At 41.8% G+C, this 14,326-nt stretch overlaps 1 protein-coding gene across 6 annotated transcripts in view; it reads right to left on the bottom strand.

Moving 5' to 3' along the window:
- Positions 1-13,607, bottom strand: part of GRAMD1B (GRAM domain containing 1B) — a gene marked incomplete at its 3' end in the record, with an annotated part of 98,544 nt that extends 84,937 nt beyond the window's left edge. For all 6 annotated transcript variants that reach the window (XM_082009987.1, XM_082009989.1, XM_082009988.1 and 3 more), the window contains exon 1: positions 13,146-13,607. In XM_082009987.1, coding sequence (XP_081866113.1) covers positions 13,146-13,507 — 362 coding nt within the window. In that variant the 5' untranslated portion in view covers positions 13,508-13,607. The remainder of the gene's footprint in view (positions 1-13,145) is intronic.
- Positions 13,608-14,326: the final 719 nt, after the last annotated feature.

Genomic DNA, 14,326 nt, shown 5'->3' with positions numbered 1-14,326 from the left:
TCCCACCTGGAACACTGGGTACACTTGCCTGAGCACACAGGCAGTGCTAAAAATGCTGCAGCTTCACTGTTGGTAGGACCTAAACTGTTCCAATAAAACTAGTCCAGGTATACATACACATGCTTGCAATCACAGCTTCTACTGCACTGTACACAGCTCTGCACATCACCTTGCCCAAAGGCACAAAAATACAAATACAGTATCAGAAAGGACCAAATTGCATCTTTTCATTCTAAGGAGCAATAATTCTCAGGCAGTAATACCTACGGGGTGGGGGGGCCAGAACATGGTACCAAAACACTGCAATAGGATCTTCCAAGAAGTCTGCTTGTTCATTTTGCTTTTTACCTGGCCTTGACCTTTTTAACCGCTTAAGGAGGATCCTATCTCTTGGAAGAAAACACTTTCTGCTTCTGTGCAAGAAGCCTTCTCTAACTTCTTACCTTTTCAGCAATACTCTCTCTCCGTCTAATTCCTCGAAAAAACCCTCAGAAATTTTTCTTCTGTACATTTACTCTATGCTTGCATAAAGAAATTATAACTAATTACCTACACCTACTTATGCTTTACAACTACAGAAATGATACCTCGAATGGTAACAAGTGTATTGACTTGAATAAATTAAGTCCCATTCAAAAAAAAAAAAAAAAGGATTACTGTTACCACCACAGAATATTAATGGAGAAAATACTTGGCAAGGTTTAGCAGTTTAGCTATAGTTTTCATACTTCCAAGGAATGACAAAATACAGCCAAGCAGGCTGGGGAGGAACTAGAACCAGCAAGTACTTCTGTGAGATATGAGAAGTACACACTCCGGTACTAAACAAAATTTCTTCAGCAAATCTGTATAAATGGCTCTAACGAGCCCCCCTGTTCAGTTTTTAGGGGTCCGAACCCCTGAAACTCCTGTCCTCCTCACCACAAAGCATTCTTTCAATTTGTTTATTTTCCTGGAAAACTGTTCATAAGTTTTAAGGTGAGCATATCACAATCCTTTAACATGGCTTTTTTTTAATCCTTAAAAAAAGACAAGGGCAGGGACTTTCTCTTCCTCCTTGAGATCAGAGTCTTTTGCCAAAGAGGTTTGTAGTTTCCGCTTGTAAAAATCCAGTGAGTCTTATTTTCATTTAATATTTTCATCAACCACCTTGATTTTGACCAGCTGCTTCTCTGAGATCTTCCAGGATTCCATCTTATTGTACATGACTTCTCTGGAAAAAAAAAACCCAACAGCTGTCTTGGGGACCCACTCAGCATTTGAGAGGCATCACACACACCTGGCACTGTCCACTATTTTTGCTGACTGTTCAGAACATGAGGCAGAAAAATGTTCCTTACTGTTAAGATAAAGGAGAGCAGCTGAAAGTTTTAAAAAAGTAATTAGCGACCAGTATTTATAAATTCCTCAAAAAAATATAGAGAGATCAGCCTTTGAGGTTGGACATACAAAACCACAAAACTGATGAAATATTCCTGACTTTCAGCTACAGATTTAGAGTATGTACATTGCATGGAAGTCATAAGCATGCATCGTGTGGGCACGTACACACAAACCCAGAGAGAATACTTTGCTTGTTTCCCCATTGCACAGTATATAATTTTACCATCAGAGCCAAGACAGGTAAACATTTTTGCAAAAGCCTCTCAGCAAGGGGACAGATTTAATTTTCTGCTCCCACATCCACATACTTAGTCATTCTCTTATTAAGTGTCTCACTGTAGAAAGGATAATCGGAGAATAAGAATTCTATATTGGCTTCAAGCTATAAATCAACAGCTGGATAAGAATATACCCCAAAAAGCAAAGAAGCATCTTTCGTGCAGTTCTGAGCTTAAATATGCACCAGTGATCTCATTGGGAAACAGCGCAAAAGGAACCACACTTTCCCTCCTAATTCAAAGGAATTGTCACCCTTTTGTTATGAGATAGCACAGCAGGGACTGTTTCTAGAACTACTTGTTTCTTCATAAAAACCTTCCCACAAAAAAACTTTGCCATTTCAATTCAGATAGAGCAGGTATAACAAAACTTACCAAAAGAGAATTCCTAATATATCACAGCCCAACAATAGCAACTGCAGTGCTGGTAATCCCATGTGAAAGTTTACTTTTGGACAGCTATACAAGATGAACCTTAGACCTTTTCATACTCATCCACCCATCATTAAATTTCTCACTCAGGAAGTCCTCCAAATCAAAGTTTAAAATTTAATGGAATCCAGATATTGCAACATATTGCAATGCACATCTTAAGCCCTTGTCTCTAGTGAACACAAGATTACAAGCAGTGAAGCAAACTCAGATCAGGAGAAATAAATTAGTTTTGACCCACCTTTGATGGGTAAACTGTTTCACCACAACAGTGTTTTGCATCGAAACTTTGCAAAAGCTTGTGAGCTTTTCACACAAAGTCATTTCAACATTCTGAATATTAGACAGTGCAGCTGTTAAATTCCCTAAAACATACAGAGAAGTCACAATGCAGAGCCTATCGTTTTGTTATGCCTTTCAGTCCATTTTAAGTTGACCTTTTCAGATGACCGTGGTCCTTTGAGAGAGTAGAAGCACAAATTACCATTGTTAAACTGGAGATAATATAAGGGGAGATAAGAAAGGTATGATTTGTACTGAAAAGTAATACGGGGGAAGCTTTTAGATACAGTGATGTCAGTTTTGTATCTACATAGACAACTAAAAGCTGGTTAAAAATCTCAGGAAATCAGCAAAGCAAGGTTATCTCATTCCAAAGCTCAGCAATGCTAAACCTGAATTTGGACAAGGCTTAAATCCTTGGGAATACAGGCCTACTGTGCCCCTTTCTTACAACTTCAAAGACACTGCACATTACTTTAAGGCTTATACCCTGTGGCTTTTACTCAATTCTCATGAAAATATTCAGGCTCCTAACATTACTTACTGTTTTAGAAACTGATGAAGAGTTTTAAATACAGATTAACTATGCCTTTTAACAATTAAATCTTTGAAGAGTCTACTTACACTCCTCATCCATCTCACTGCTCCCAAACAATTTACCCAGGTAGCCCAAATACAAAAGAAACATTTTTCTACTGGCTCAAAAACATGTGTCCTGATTACTCACACACCCCACTCTGTCTGAATCTGGAAATTTAAAAAAAAAAAAAAAAATTCAATTTTGCACTATTTTCAATACTTCTGTATGCTGAAGAAAAACAAGTAAGAGTCAATTCTGCAGTGGAAGAACCTCTATATTGTTTGAGCAGCGTATCTTGATAAGTGTATAAAGGAAAACAGATCCTCGAACTTCTTCAAATTTGTATTCAATGTTCTATTTCTTATTTTAACATCAGCTCAGTTGCCAGTTCATCTTTCCACCCCATCAGAAGACCCAACCAGCACTGTTCTACAGAAGAAACACATTCCTAAGCATGCTTGATCTGTTACCTTTCTTCTCTACCATCTGTAATTTGTTACAAGTCTTAAACAGTTTTTATTGACTTCATGACCCATATACACACGCATACTTAGATGAACACTCACAAGACAGTTACACAAAACAACCATCTTTTCCAAATCTTGCCAGAAGTGAACTTGAACAGACTGCAGGTACTAAAAAGAGTGCAAAAGTTGCTTTTGTGTCTTAAATATTTAAGATTCTCTCACACATGGCCTTGGGAAGTTAGTAATAAACTAGAATTTTCTACTATTCTTATCTTCCTGCTTTTTTTTTTTTTTTTTTGAAGTCTCACTTTATTCTGAAATTTCAGTCTCTGAACAACAAGGCTGAGCGAAGGTATCTTACCATTTTATGCATGAACAGGCTTTTAAAGCTAAACAGGTTGTCTAGCTGAAGTTATTTGTCCAGATTCACAAAGTTCAGATTCTCAGGTTAATGTTTGCACACTAGGAGCCTTCTGGGACTTCTACACCCTCCAGATGCGGGTGATAAGTCCACCATACTGTTTTATCTACAGGTGTGTTTGGAAGGTTTTTTTATTCAGAGGAAATTCTTTCAACAGTGATGAATTAATGTGACATGCAAAGAAATGGGAAAGAAATGGCTGTATCTTGGAAGATAGAATCAGTTAATGAGTTTAGAGAAATGTTCATAAAAATCTGTGGCCTTCAGAAGGCTATTGTTATCCACAGCTATCAGTGAAATTTTCAAGTCTGAACCCAAAAATTTTTGTATTCGTTTTGCTTAATTAATCCCTGTATTCATAGGCTTTGAGTTCAATAGTAAGCATTTCAAAAAGGAGAATAACAGACAATTGACAACCAGATATACATATATTCTGCAATTGCTTTCAGCAACCGTGGCAACAGTTTTTGGAGCTAAAAGGTACTATTTATGAAATCTCACAATACACAAATATTTTTATCAACATAGATTTGGGAACTAAAAGATATGCAGGGTAGAATCAGTAGAACAGTAAACTTGCATCAAGGTTACTGTTAAAACTTACAAAGCTTTTTGGCTGTTTGAACAACTAAAGGTTCTTTCAATCCTCGCAGCTGCAAGCACAAAGACATGAATGTACCCGCCTTAAAATATATCACAAAATTAAGAACTTTGAAGAACTGCTATCAGAAAAGATATAGCAGTACCGGTATCTGGTGTAAGTTATGGTTACTTCCAAGCTGGCAAAAGAAATTAATACACCATGCCTTGTGAATGGTATTTTTATATTTTCAAAATCCATATTATTTTATGCCAAGACTCTTTTCATTAAGTCTAAAAGACTCATAATGAAAATGGAATATTTTAGACAATTACATGATGTACAATCTTCATTTGAAAACTTCCCTGATAAGTGTTCCTGACCATCTTTCCTTGGCGTCATAAACACAGGACAATAAAACTAGACTGAGCTTCAAGCCTCAGGTGTGTCAGAAAAGTTCACTCCAAGCATCTTCCCACAGGGAGCTTTAAAATTGTTTTGTCTTTGACAAGCTCCCATCTTTCAACTTCACCCTCCTGCTCTGCTCACCCTTCCCAGAATGTAACCCGCCTCATATTTCTCATGGAAGAGCAGAAATAAGGCCTCCCAGTCCCCACTGCCTAACACCAGCTCATTGTCCTCAACAAATTAAATTCCTGTCAAAAGCACTGTGTTACTATGGTAGCACAGATATGTAAATGACACTGCCATTACAAGTGTCAAGGAACTGCCAGGTGGAGGGAAAGAAGAAAGGAGGATAAGGGACATGAATCAGAAATCACTGACCTAAGCTCCGAGGGATAAGAGTCTCACACATCAAGAAGCGCTGTCCTTTGATAGACCTAAAGCTTTCAGTCTGTGAATTAAATGCCAAAGCACCTTCAGCAATACAGCTTTTCCACAGGTGCTACAACTTCCCACCCTCCACAAGCAAGTGTCAAGTCATCAGAGGAAACATATCCGGAACACTGAAGGCAGCAAGCTAATATCAGGCTTTAATCTAAAAAGTTAAGATTCATGTTCAGTGAAATGTAACTACTGCACTGATACCAAGCCCCATGGGAGTCAGGTATCAACATTTCTAAGGATCACAGCAGCCCTTCCGTGTACACAATCCTGCTCCATTAGTAATAATCAAAAAAGATAAGGGACAACCACCTCTGCCCTAGTGAACAGTTGCATGTATTATATAGACCATCATCATTAGTACTGTGTCCTTTGCAGTCATATTCAGAGTTGGAGAGCCAGAATCTGAATCTGTAGTAGTCATCTTTGCTCCTTGCTGGAAAGGGTTACAAGGGGCAGGATGGGCAAGTTTTCTCCTCTCACCACATTCATTTCACAAATGAAAACATCAGCATCAGCATCAACCTTCACAGCTGGCAAGCCCCTTCATCAACATCATATTCAACAACGAACAGGTATCTCGGATTTCAAGACACAATCCAGTGGAAAACAGCTGTGGTAATGAACACAATTAATTGTTAAATACCATTGACAGGCACAGTGCTGTATAAGACACAAAATTCAGATGGTCCAATGGTAAATATTTGTTGACTGGGTAAGATCAATAGCATTTACATTCCAGGCTGTTTGTAAATTAGTTTTGATACTCTTGCATGACTGGTCATCCTAAACCACACAAATACTGAAAGGCAAATATTTTTTTAAAAATCCACAAACTACTGCACAAAGGCAGTAAGATTCAGCCAAAAACCAAAACAAGACAGAGCTGGTAGAATTCACAGGCACTTGGCACACATTGTCATGAACAAATGACAAAGAACCTGTAGTTGCAGCAAACAGTACACCAGTACTCTTCATAAGAGATATGCAAGCATCAATTTAAAAAAAAAAAATCAGTTCACCAGAAACACAAATCAGGCCTCATTTGAACTTGCAGGTTCAAAAAGGAAAAAGATTACATTAATAGCAAAGTTGTTACTAAGCCATTGTTAATGGACTTTCACATTTCCGCTTAGAAAACACACCACATAAATGGAAGTCCATGCTTATGGACTTTCCAAAGCTACCAAAAACAGAGAAGATGGGCTGCTTACTACAGAATCACTAAGGTTGGAAAGGACCTTCAAGATCATCAAGTCCAACCATTAATCCAGCGCCACCATGTCCCCTAAACCATGTCCTGAAGCGCCACATCCACACATTTTTTCAACACTTCCAGAGATGGCGACTCCACCACCTCCCTGGTCAGCCTGTTCCAATGCCCGACAACCTTCTCAGTGAAGAATTTTTTCCTAATATCCAATCTAAACCTCCCCTGGCGCAACTTGAGGCCATTTCCTCTCATCCTATCACTGGTTACTTGGGAGAAGAGGCCAACACCCTCATCGCCACAACCCCCTTTCAGGTAGTTGTAGAGAGCGATAAGGTCTCCCCTCAGCCGCCTCTTCTCCAGACTAAACAACCCCAGTTCCCTCAGCCGTTCCTCATAAGACTTGTGCTCCAGACCCCTCACCAGCTTCGTTGCCCTTCTCTGGACACGCTCCAGCACCTCAGCATCCTCCTTGTAGCGAGGGGCCCAAAACTGAACACAGGATTCAAGGTGCGGCCTCACCAGTGCCGAGTACAGGGGCACGATCACTTCCCTACTCCTGCTGGCCGATTCCTGATACAGGCCAGGACGCTGTTGGCCTTCTTGGCCACCTGGGCACACTGCCGGCTCATGTTCAGCCGGCTGTCAACCAGCATCCCCAGGTCCCTTTCCGCCGGGCTGCTCTCCAGCCACTCCTCCCCAAGCCTGTAGCGTTGCATGGGGTTGTTGTGGCCGAAGTGCAGGACTCTGCACTTGGCCTTATTAAACCTCATACAGTTGACCCCTGCCCATCGATCCAGCCTGTCCGGATCTCTCTGCAGAGCTCTCCTACCCTCCAGCAGATCAACACTCCCTCCCAACTTGGTGTCATCTGCAAACTTACTGAAGGAGCACTCGATTCCCTCATCCAGATCATCAATAAAGATATTGAACAAGACCGGCCCCAGAACTGAGCCCTGGGGAACACCACTTGTGACCGGCCGCCAGCCAGATTTAATGCCGTTCACCACAACTCTCTGGGCTCGGCCATCCAGCCAGTTCCTCACCAAAAACAGAGAAGATGGGCTGCTTACTACACAAAGATCTATGTAAAAAAAACCCCACACTTCTCCTGGTTTTGCTTTAAAGATGCAAAAGAGCATAGATATCAGCTAAATACCCAGCTATGTATTCAAGTCCCAAATTAAATCCAGAAGATATTCACACGCCACTCACACTGCTTCAATTTTCTCCAGAAATCAAAGCTTTTAATCTCATTTAAAAGATTACCTTGGAACAGTCTTACAACGTGTAACAAAATCCTTTCTGCCAACACCTCTCTACACTTCAAAACACACCACGTCTGACATTCGTCCTCCTAAAAACCTGAATTAACCAACTCCAGCTACAAGCAGAACATGAAAAAAAACGCAACTCCTGCACCTCTTCCATTATGAAATCCCTATGGAGTTGCCAGTTCCTCACACAAATGAGATTAACAAGAATTTTATCAAAACTTCAACTAGCAAAAATGCACTGGCAATGCCAGTACGCGCACACGTCTACCACTTCCTGCTGCAGCTTGCTTTATTTCTAACAAAGGAGAAGCCCCACTTCTCCTCTAACTTAAAACTGAAACATGAAGGTTTATGAAAGCCAGAGAAACCAAGAAGTACGAAATTTACAGAGTTACTCATTTTGCAGCTTCTTGGAATTGTATGGCTTGAAGTGAACAAAACCTTGTTCCACCAAGCCTTTCTAGTCCCCTCTTTAATCACAACCAGCACAGGGCTTTAACAGGCTTTAAGGTTTTTTTTGATCAAGTACTTTTTTTTTCCTTAGGTTAGTGAATACTGCCGCTGATATTATCTGAAGGCAATAGTCATTTTGAATTGCATTTCCTTAATGTGAGAGACTCTATAGCCTTTGCTCTCGTAGCTTTTTGGTTTTTCACATTTAGTAGTTACTTAAGGGAGAAAAATCACATCGCTCTCTCAGGCTTTTCATGAGAGCTTTTTCCTCTGGAACACACCACAACATTTTTCCTAGGTGCAGAAGGAAGAAAAACGTGAACAAAGCATTCATTTATTCCCAGAAATGTTCAGCATGAATTTCCATTTTGTTAAGGGAAGCAAAAGCATTATGAACTCCTTGAAATTAAGGATTCATTTATTTTTAGAAGAAAATTCAAAATATCTAAAAACACTTATTTGTAAATAATATTTCCAACAAATCAGCAGTTCACTGTTAACCAATATATCTCACTAGGGTGACCAAGAGACTTCAAGTCAGCTTCTTTCTCAAGGGGGGGGGGGGGGGGGAAGAGATTTTACCTCTTTCTGCCACCGAACACGAGTGGTAGCAGCCACCAAGCACGTTGCTGAATAGCGCTGAAGATTCTCCTAACATGTCACTTGTTTCATGCTATCAGATAAGCTATGAAGTTTTCATCTGTAAAACCTCTATGGCAACTCACAAAACCTCTGTCTCCTGAACACATATCCTTTTCCAAGATAAGATCAAATGCTTCTAGTAATATTTCAACACCTTATGTTAGAGGCATTTTAGGACACAGGTGAGTCTTGCCCTTTAGCTGAACCTGTCATTTAAGACTTCAGTGTGGGAGTTACCAGCAGATCAAACTGAGTACGTTCATCTTTAGAAGTGTCAAAGAGCTACAGCACAGTCTATTCCCCATTGATCCAACATTTCATTATTAACTAGTCTGGATGCTGCGATTGACCCAACAAATTTATGTTTCGGACAAACGTTAACAGAAGACAAACCAGGTGATATGGGAGAGCTCAAGGGAAAGGGAGCCCTGGGAAGGGACCGCAGGCATCAGGACACAACAGCTTCCAGAACCTCCTGCAAGAGCAAATTAAGCAAGGAATAACAAGAAGAAAAAAAAAAAGATGATTCAAACCTTTTACCAGCCTTGGCATTGTGACTTATTTCTTCCCACATCAGGGGAGCATATTCAAGAGTACCACTAGTATAATCTTTGTCTAGCTTGCATGCCTCACGGGAAACCGTTCAAGAACAGAAGATTTACCATACCTCAACTATTACGTAGGTACTGTTGTTGAGCATTCACACAGGAGCCTAGAGTCAGGCAACGATAGCGCAGGGCCTACTATTTACTCTCAGCTTTTGCCAAGGGTGGAAGCACGGGATCTTGTTCCAATACTGATGAGGCCAAAAGGAGAGCAGTCCTTTGAGCCTAAGTGATGCACCCTCTCAGCAGTTCTGGCCTTACACATCAAGAATGACATGCAGTTCCAAAGATTACTAGCAAGGGTGGCTTTAAAAAGTAAATAATAAACTAAAGCAGATACACTCTCACATCCCCACATCAGTAATGCATGATCATTACATGCATAGCAAAATGCTAACAAATTACATCTACCAGCCTGTGAGGGAAGACACACCATCATGCCTTAATAAAAAAGTTTGTGCACTTGTGGACAGGATTCATCCTTTATAAAGCCATATGAAGGTAAATAATTCTTCTATCATTACATGGTTAACAAATGACGGATGAGGAATATAGGTAAGAAGCTCTCCGCATATCTTATAAAATCAACCTATTTATCATCTGTATAGGCCCCCAGAGCACCAAACTCATCCTGCTTTTGTACAAGGACAAATTACAGGGAAACTCCTACTCCCGAGAAACAGCTTCTTTCTGCTCTTTCACCTGGAACAAAACCGTGTCACAGGCAAGCAAGGCTCTTACATGCGATCTCCGCTCTTTACTGAAAAGAAACAAAGTCTCTTCTGCTCTCACCACCTAACAGCTTTTAGTGAACCAGGAGGTAAACAAACCTTAAAATTAATGCAGGCTGTTAAAAACTAACCAGTGATACAGAACATTTTGTAGGCTGGCTTTTCTGGATGAAAAAAGCAGCCAGTCTTCACCAGACCTGGAGCATTACAGACTGCATTTCGAGTCCTAAAAGCACTTGTTTATTCACTTGGATGGCTACTGTATGCTAATGGTCACAGAGCTATTGCTCTTGCTCAGGGGCATGGGAGGGACATATGCATCACTGGATTAAGTCAGCTGGTACACAGTTTGCCTTCAACTACCAGCCTTCCTGGGAAAACCCTGCCATACAAACAGGCAGATATGTGGCCACATAATGGGAGTAAAGGTTACCAGTTTCCAAAAACAGAATTCAACCAGCTTGATAACAATTTAACTAGAAAGAAGGAGTTACTGGAAGCAAACTGCACTCATTTCTCTGGTGGGAACCACATGCTGATGGCTGCCCCCTTTACCGGGTGAAATTTGGGAACCTGCGTACTTAATAGCATACCTGTGCTCCTAGCAGATTTAGGGCACACTGACCATGTTGGGAATCCCTGTTACAATAGTGTTACATTTAACCAACTGGACAGTTCAAGCGTCATCACTGTAGCTCAGGGCTTGATGGAAAAACCGCTGGACAAAATGCTTCAGCCTTTACTCTAGTATGGTAGTCCCTGTTGCCCTTAAACAAATGCACAGTACAGTAAATGACATTACTAGCATCTGTTACAAGCAGCAACATCAGCAGCAAGAAAGAGCCAGTGCTCTAGATGACCAAGCCTACAGTACTGGAAAGTAGACAGGCAGGATCTATCTGCTTTACAGAAAGCCAGCTTCCTGCCCTGCTATTTTAGAACAGGGTTTCACATGCAACAGCCTCGACATGAGGAAAGGTTTACCCCACAGCACTAGCTGCTAGCCTCAAATTAATAACACAAAATCCTTTAGGGTTCATCACTTTCTGTGACTAGCTCCCCACGGATTCTGCTTTCTCTGTGTTGTTTCCATGCCTGCTGAGTTTGGAAAGCCCAACAATGATGTTTGCATTCTGCAAGCCTAGAGGATCAGCACAAAGTAACTGGCAAACTGATTTGTTTTTCCTCCCTGCCCCCCGGACTAGAAAGGGAAAAATCCATTTGAAAACATCATGTTTCTCATTGCAAAAGGAATAGATTTGGAGCCTGCAACATATGAAGAAAGGAGGTGCCATCCTGGCTTTGGTATGCTACCACCACCTAATCTATCAACCACATCAGCTTTTTTTCCAGTCACTACTTCAAAAACATAACTGGAGTTAAGGCAGAAATGTCTTAATGATGAATAAGCAGAAATCTGGCAGCACAGCCATGGAGATATCTTGTGTGCAAGAATGAACTAAGTTTTCTTAGCCATTCGCACCAAAAGAAGTGTGTCTTGGCCTCAGTCTCAAACGCATTCACCATCAATAAATGCAGATTAAATCCTTCAGCTGAGAAGCCATCCCCCGTTGAATTTCAGACCTGAACTTTGCGATTCTGACACTGTAGCATATGCATTACCTTTCCCGTTTTCTGTGCTTTAACTGAACCACTACTTGTACCACCACAGCTGAGTGAAAATCAGTAACGTTTCTCAACCAAGAGATCTTTTTCAATGTCAACTTTTTAAAAGAGGGATTATCAAAACCTTGATGGCCTGCATTTTATTGATCAAACTTCCCCAGAACTTAATAAAAATGACAGCCTGACCTTGCTAAAGGGGACCTCTTGCAAGAGGAGTTACCACATAATCACAGTGGATATTAGTAGAAGAAAAAGCTCTGTCCTATAAACACTCAAGCAACACAGCAGTCAATCTGGTATGCTGAGTGCAGAAACAATAACAGCCAAGTTTCTCTTCATGGAAGTGCGGTACATACTTTCAGGCATAAACCCACACACATAGGCTGCATGGGATTTGCAAAGCAATAAAAGAAAAATTAGCACATGCTAAGGTAGTATAAGGATTTATAAGGCATCATATTTTCAGAGAAACCTTTGAAGTGTCTTGTGTATTTTGGGCCTTCAGGAAAGGTAGATTGTTCTACTCTCTCATTAAAGGTAAACTACACTGCATGTCGTAGACCCTGACTGCAACCCGCAGAGGGTTACATAAGGTATAGCTTTTTCTTTGTATGTCCACACAGTAACTCCCTGGGCATTAATTTTCCTGCGCTGACAAGGTCTTGGAGGTCTTTATGAATTTTTTGTGCCCTTTTAAGCCAAAGGACTGAGTGACTTTCAAGTCTGTAAAGTAGCCAAGAGCTGAACCCAGACATCTTGACATGAAGAACCCACCTAACCACAAGGCTACTTTATTTCTCTCTTATCCTCACATTCTCCCAGTATCAGCTACTGAACGAAACATTTTAGAACAGGTCTCAGCAGTAGGAATGAACACCACCAAAAAAATGCTGACAGAGGTTTGGCATCATCACTTCCTGTCCTGGTGCTCCCAGCTGAGAAGGTCACCTCCTCTCTCTCAAGGGTCTCTTCAGGACACCTTCATGAAGTTAAGTCTTATCACCCATTCTTTCAGGACAGTCTCCCTTATACAGAGCCAGTGAAAAGAACTCATCTCTGAATTACCTGTAGAAGGTATGCAGAGGACCATCAACATGGACAAATCCTAACATTGTTGTTTCTAACATGCTTAGTGGTTGCACAATAAGGATTAGGCCATTTGGTGTGGCATCAGCAAGTCCTGTCAACTACATTACTCATTCCAGCCAGTAGGTGAGGACAGAGTCCCAGGGAGAAGCAGGCCAAGATTTGCAGGGGAACAAGAGACACTACCCACCTATTGCAGACAGGATCTTCTTGGCAGCGGGGAAGGGAAAGCAGCCAAAAACATACCTGCTCTCACTGCATTCCTTCTTCTCTCTCACACGCAGCCACTTCCGAAGGAGGAAGCGCTTGCGCCGCGGGGAAGCACTGGGTGTGGAGCAGTTGGACCAGGGAGTATCCTCATCACTGGAGGGGGTGATTTCAATGGATGGGAGCTGCAGGTATTCCTTGCTGGAGAAAGTAGAATCCGGATACCTGCTGGCCTCCAGGCTCTGATCCTGCACATTCTTCATCCGCCTCATCTTGAAGCGCTTCCTGCGCAGGGTTGGAGTGGATGAACTGGACCAGGCACTGCCACCCTCCACCACCTGCTGCTCTGGGACCTGCAGTGCTGGGAGCTGCAGGGTTTCTGTCATGTTGGCAGCTGGCATCAGATGCCCTTTCTCTTTCTGCTCCCACCCCCAGGCACACTAGCTCTGATCTCGGCGGCGTAAACCACACCACAATACCACAACTTGCCTTCCTCCTCCCTCACCCAGTCCAGTACTGCTGTCCTTCTCAAGCAGGAAACCTCATGTTCTTCACGTGCTTTCATTTAACAAACAGCAGAGTGGGGAGGGGATGTTCAGGACACAGACATGTCACAAGGGAAGCCAGTTTCAAGTTTCTTTTCTCCTTTTCCTCTTCACAAAACAAAGTCCCTCCCCTGCCTGGTCTCTCTCAAAGCAGTAGGTTTAGCACCAAGACAAGGGTTGCCAACAACAGCTTGGCTCACTTTCAGCTTCTCCCCCACTCCCCTTTGCCTTCTGTCCTCTTTGCATAATGCTGGCTCAGAAAAGAAAAAAAATCTCCTACGGTTGTGCTAGGAAACTCAGCTGTGGTCTTCGAGAGATGAAGCAAGTATGGAGTGGAGCGGCGTGGAGCTGTGAGGAGGTCAGAAAGAGAAACAAAGAGAGGGAGGGAAGCAACAATACTAGATAAAATCAGGAGAAAGAGTAGGAGGAGCAGCTTGTTCTTTTTCTGTAGCGGGTAAGACATACGCAGGCAGCTGTTGCAAGTGTAACTGCTCTCTTAATCCCAAGAGACAGGGTTTATGTTACCAAATATGCCGCTGCTACAAATCAATCGAAAGAAAAAGGGTAAGAAGGGATAGTAGCCTTCTGCGGAAGCCAATTGGACAGGCTTTCCCCTTGTCCCACCTTCGTGCTCATACAGCCCACCCTGTGGAGGGAGGGAGCAAGCAAGCTTGG

Source organism: Phaethon aethereus (genome assembly GCF_964289735.1).
Source record: "Phaethon aethereus genome assembly, chromosome: 23".
NCBI lineage: Eukaryota > Metazoa > Chordata > Aves > Phaethontiformes > Phaethontidae > Phaethon > Phaethon aethereus.
The sequence above is the reverse complement of the archived record's forward strand: the minus strand, read 5'-3'. Positions and strand labels throughout refer to the sequence as shown.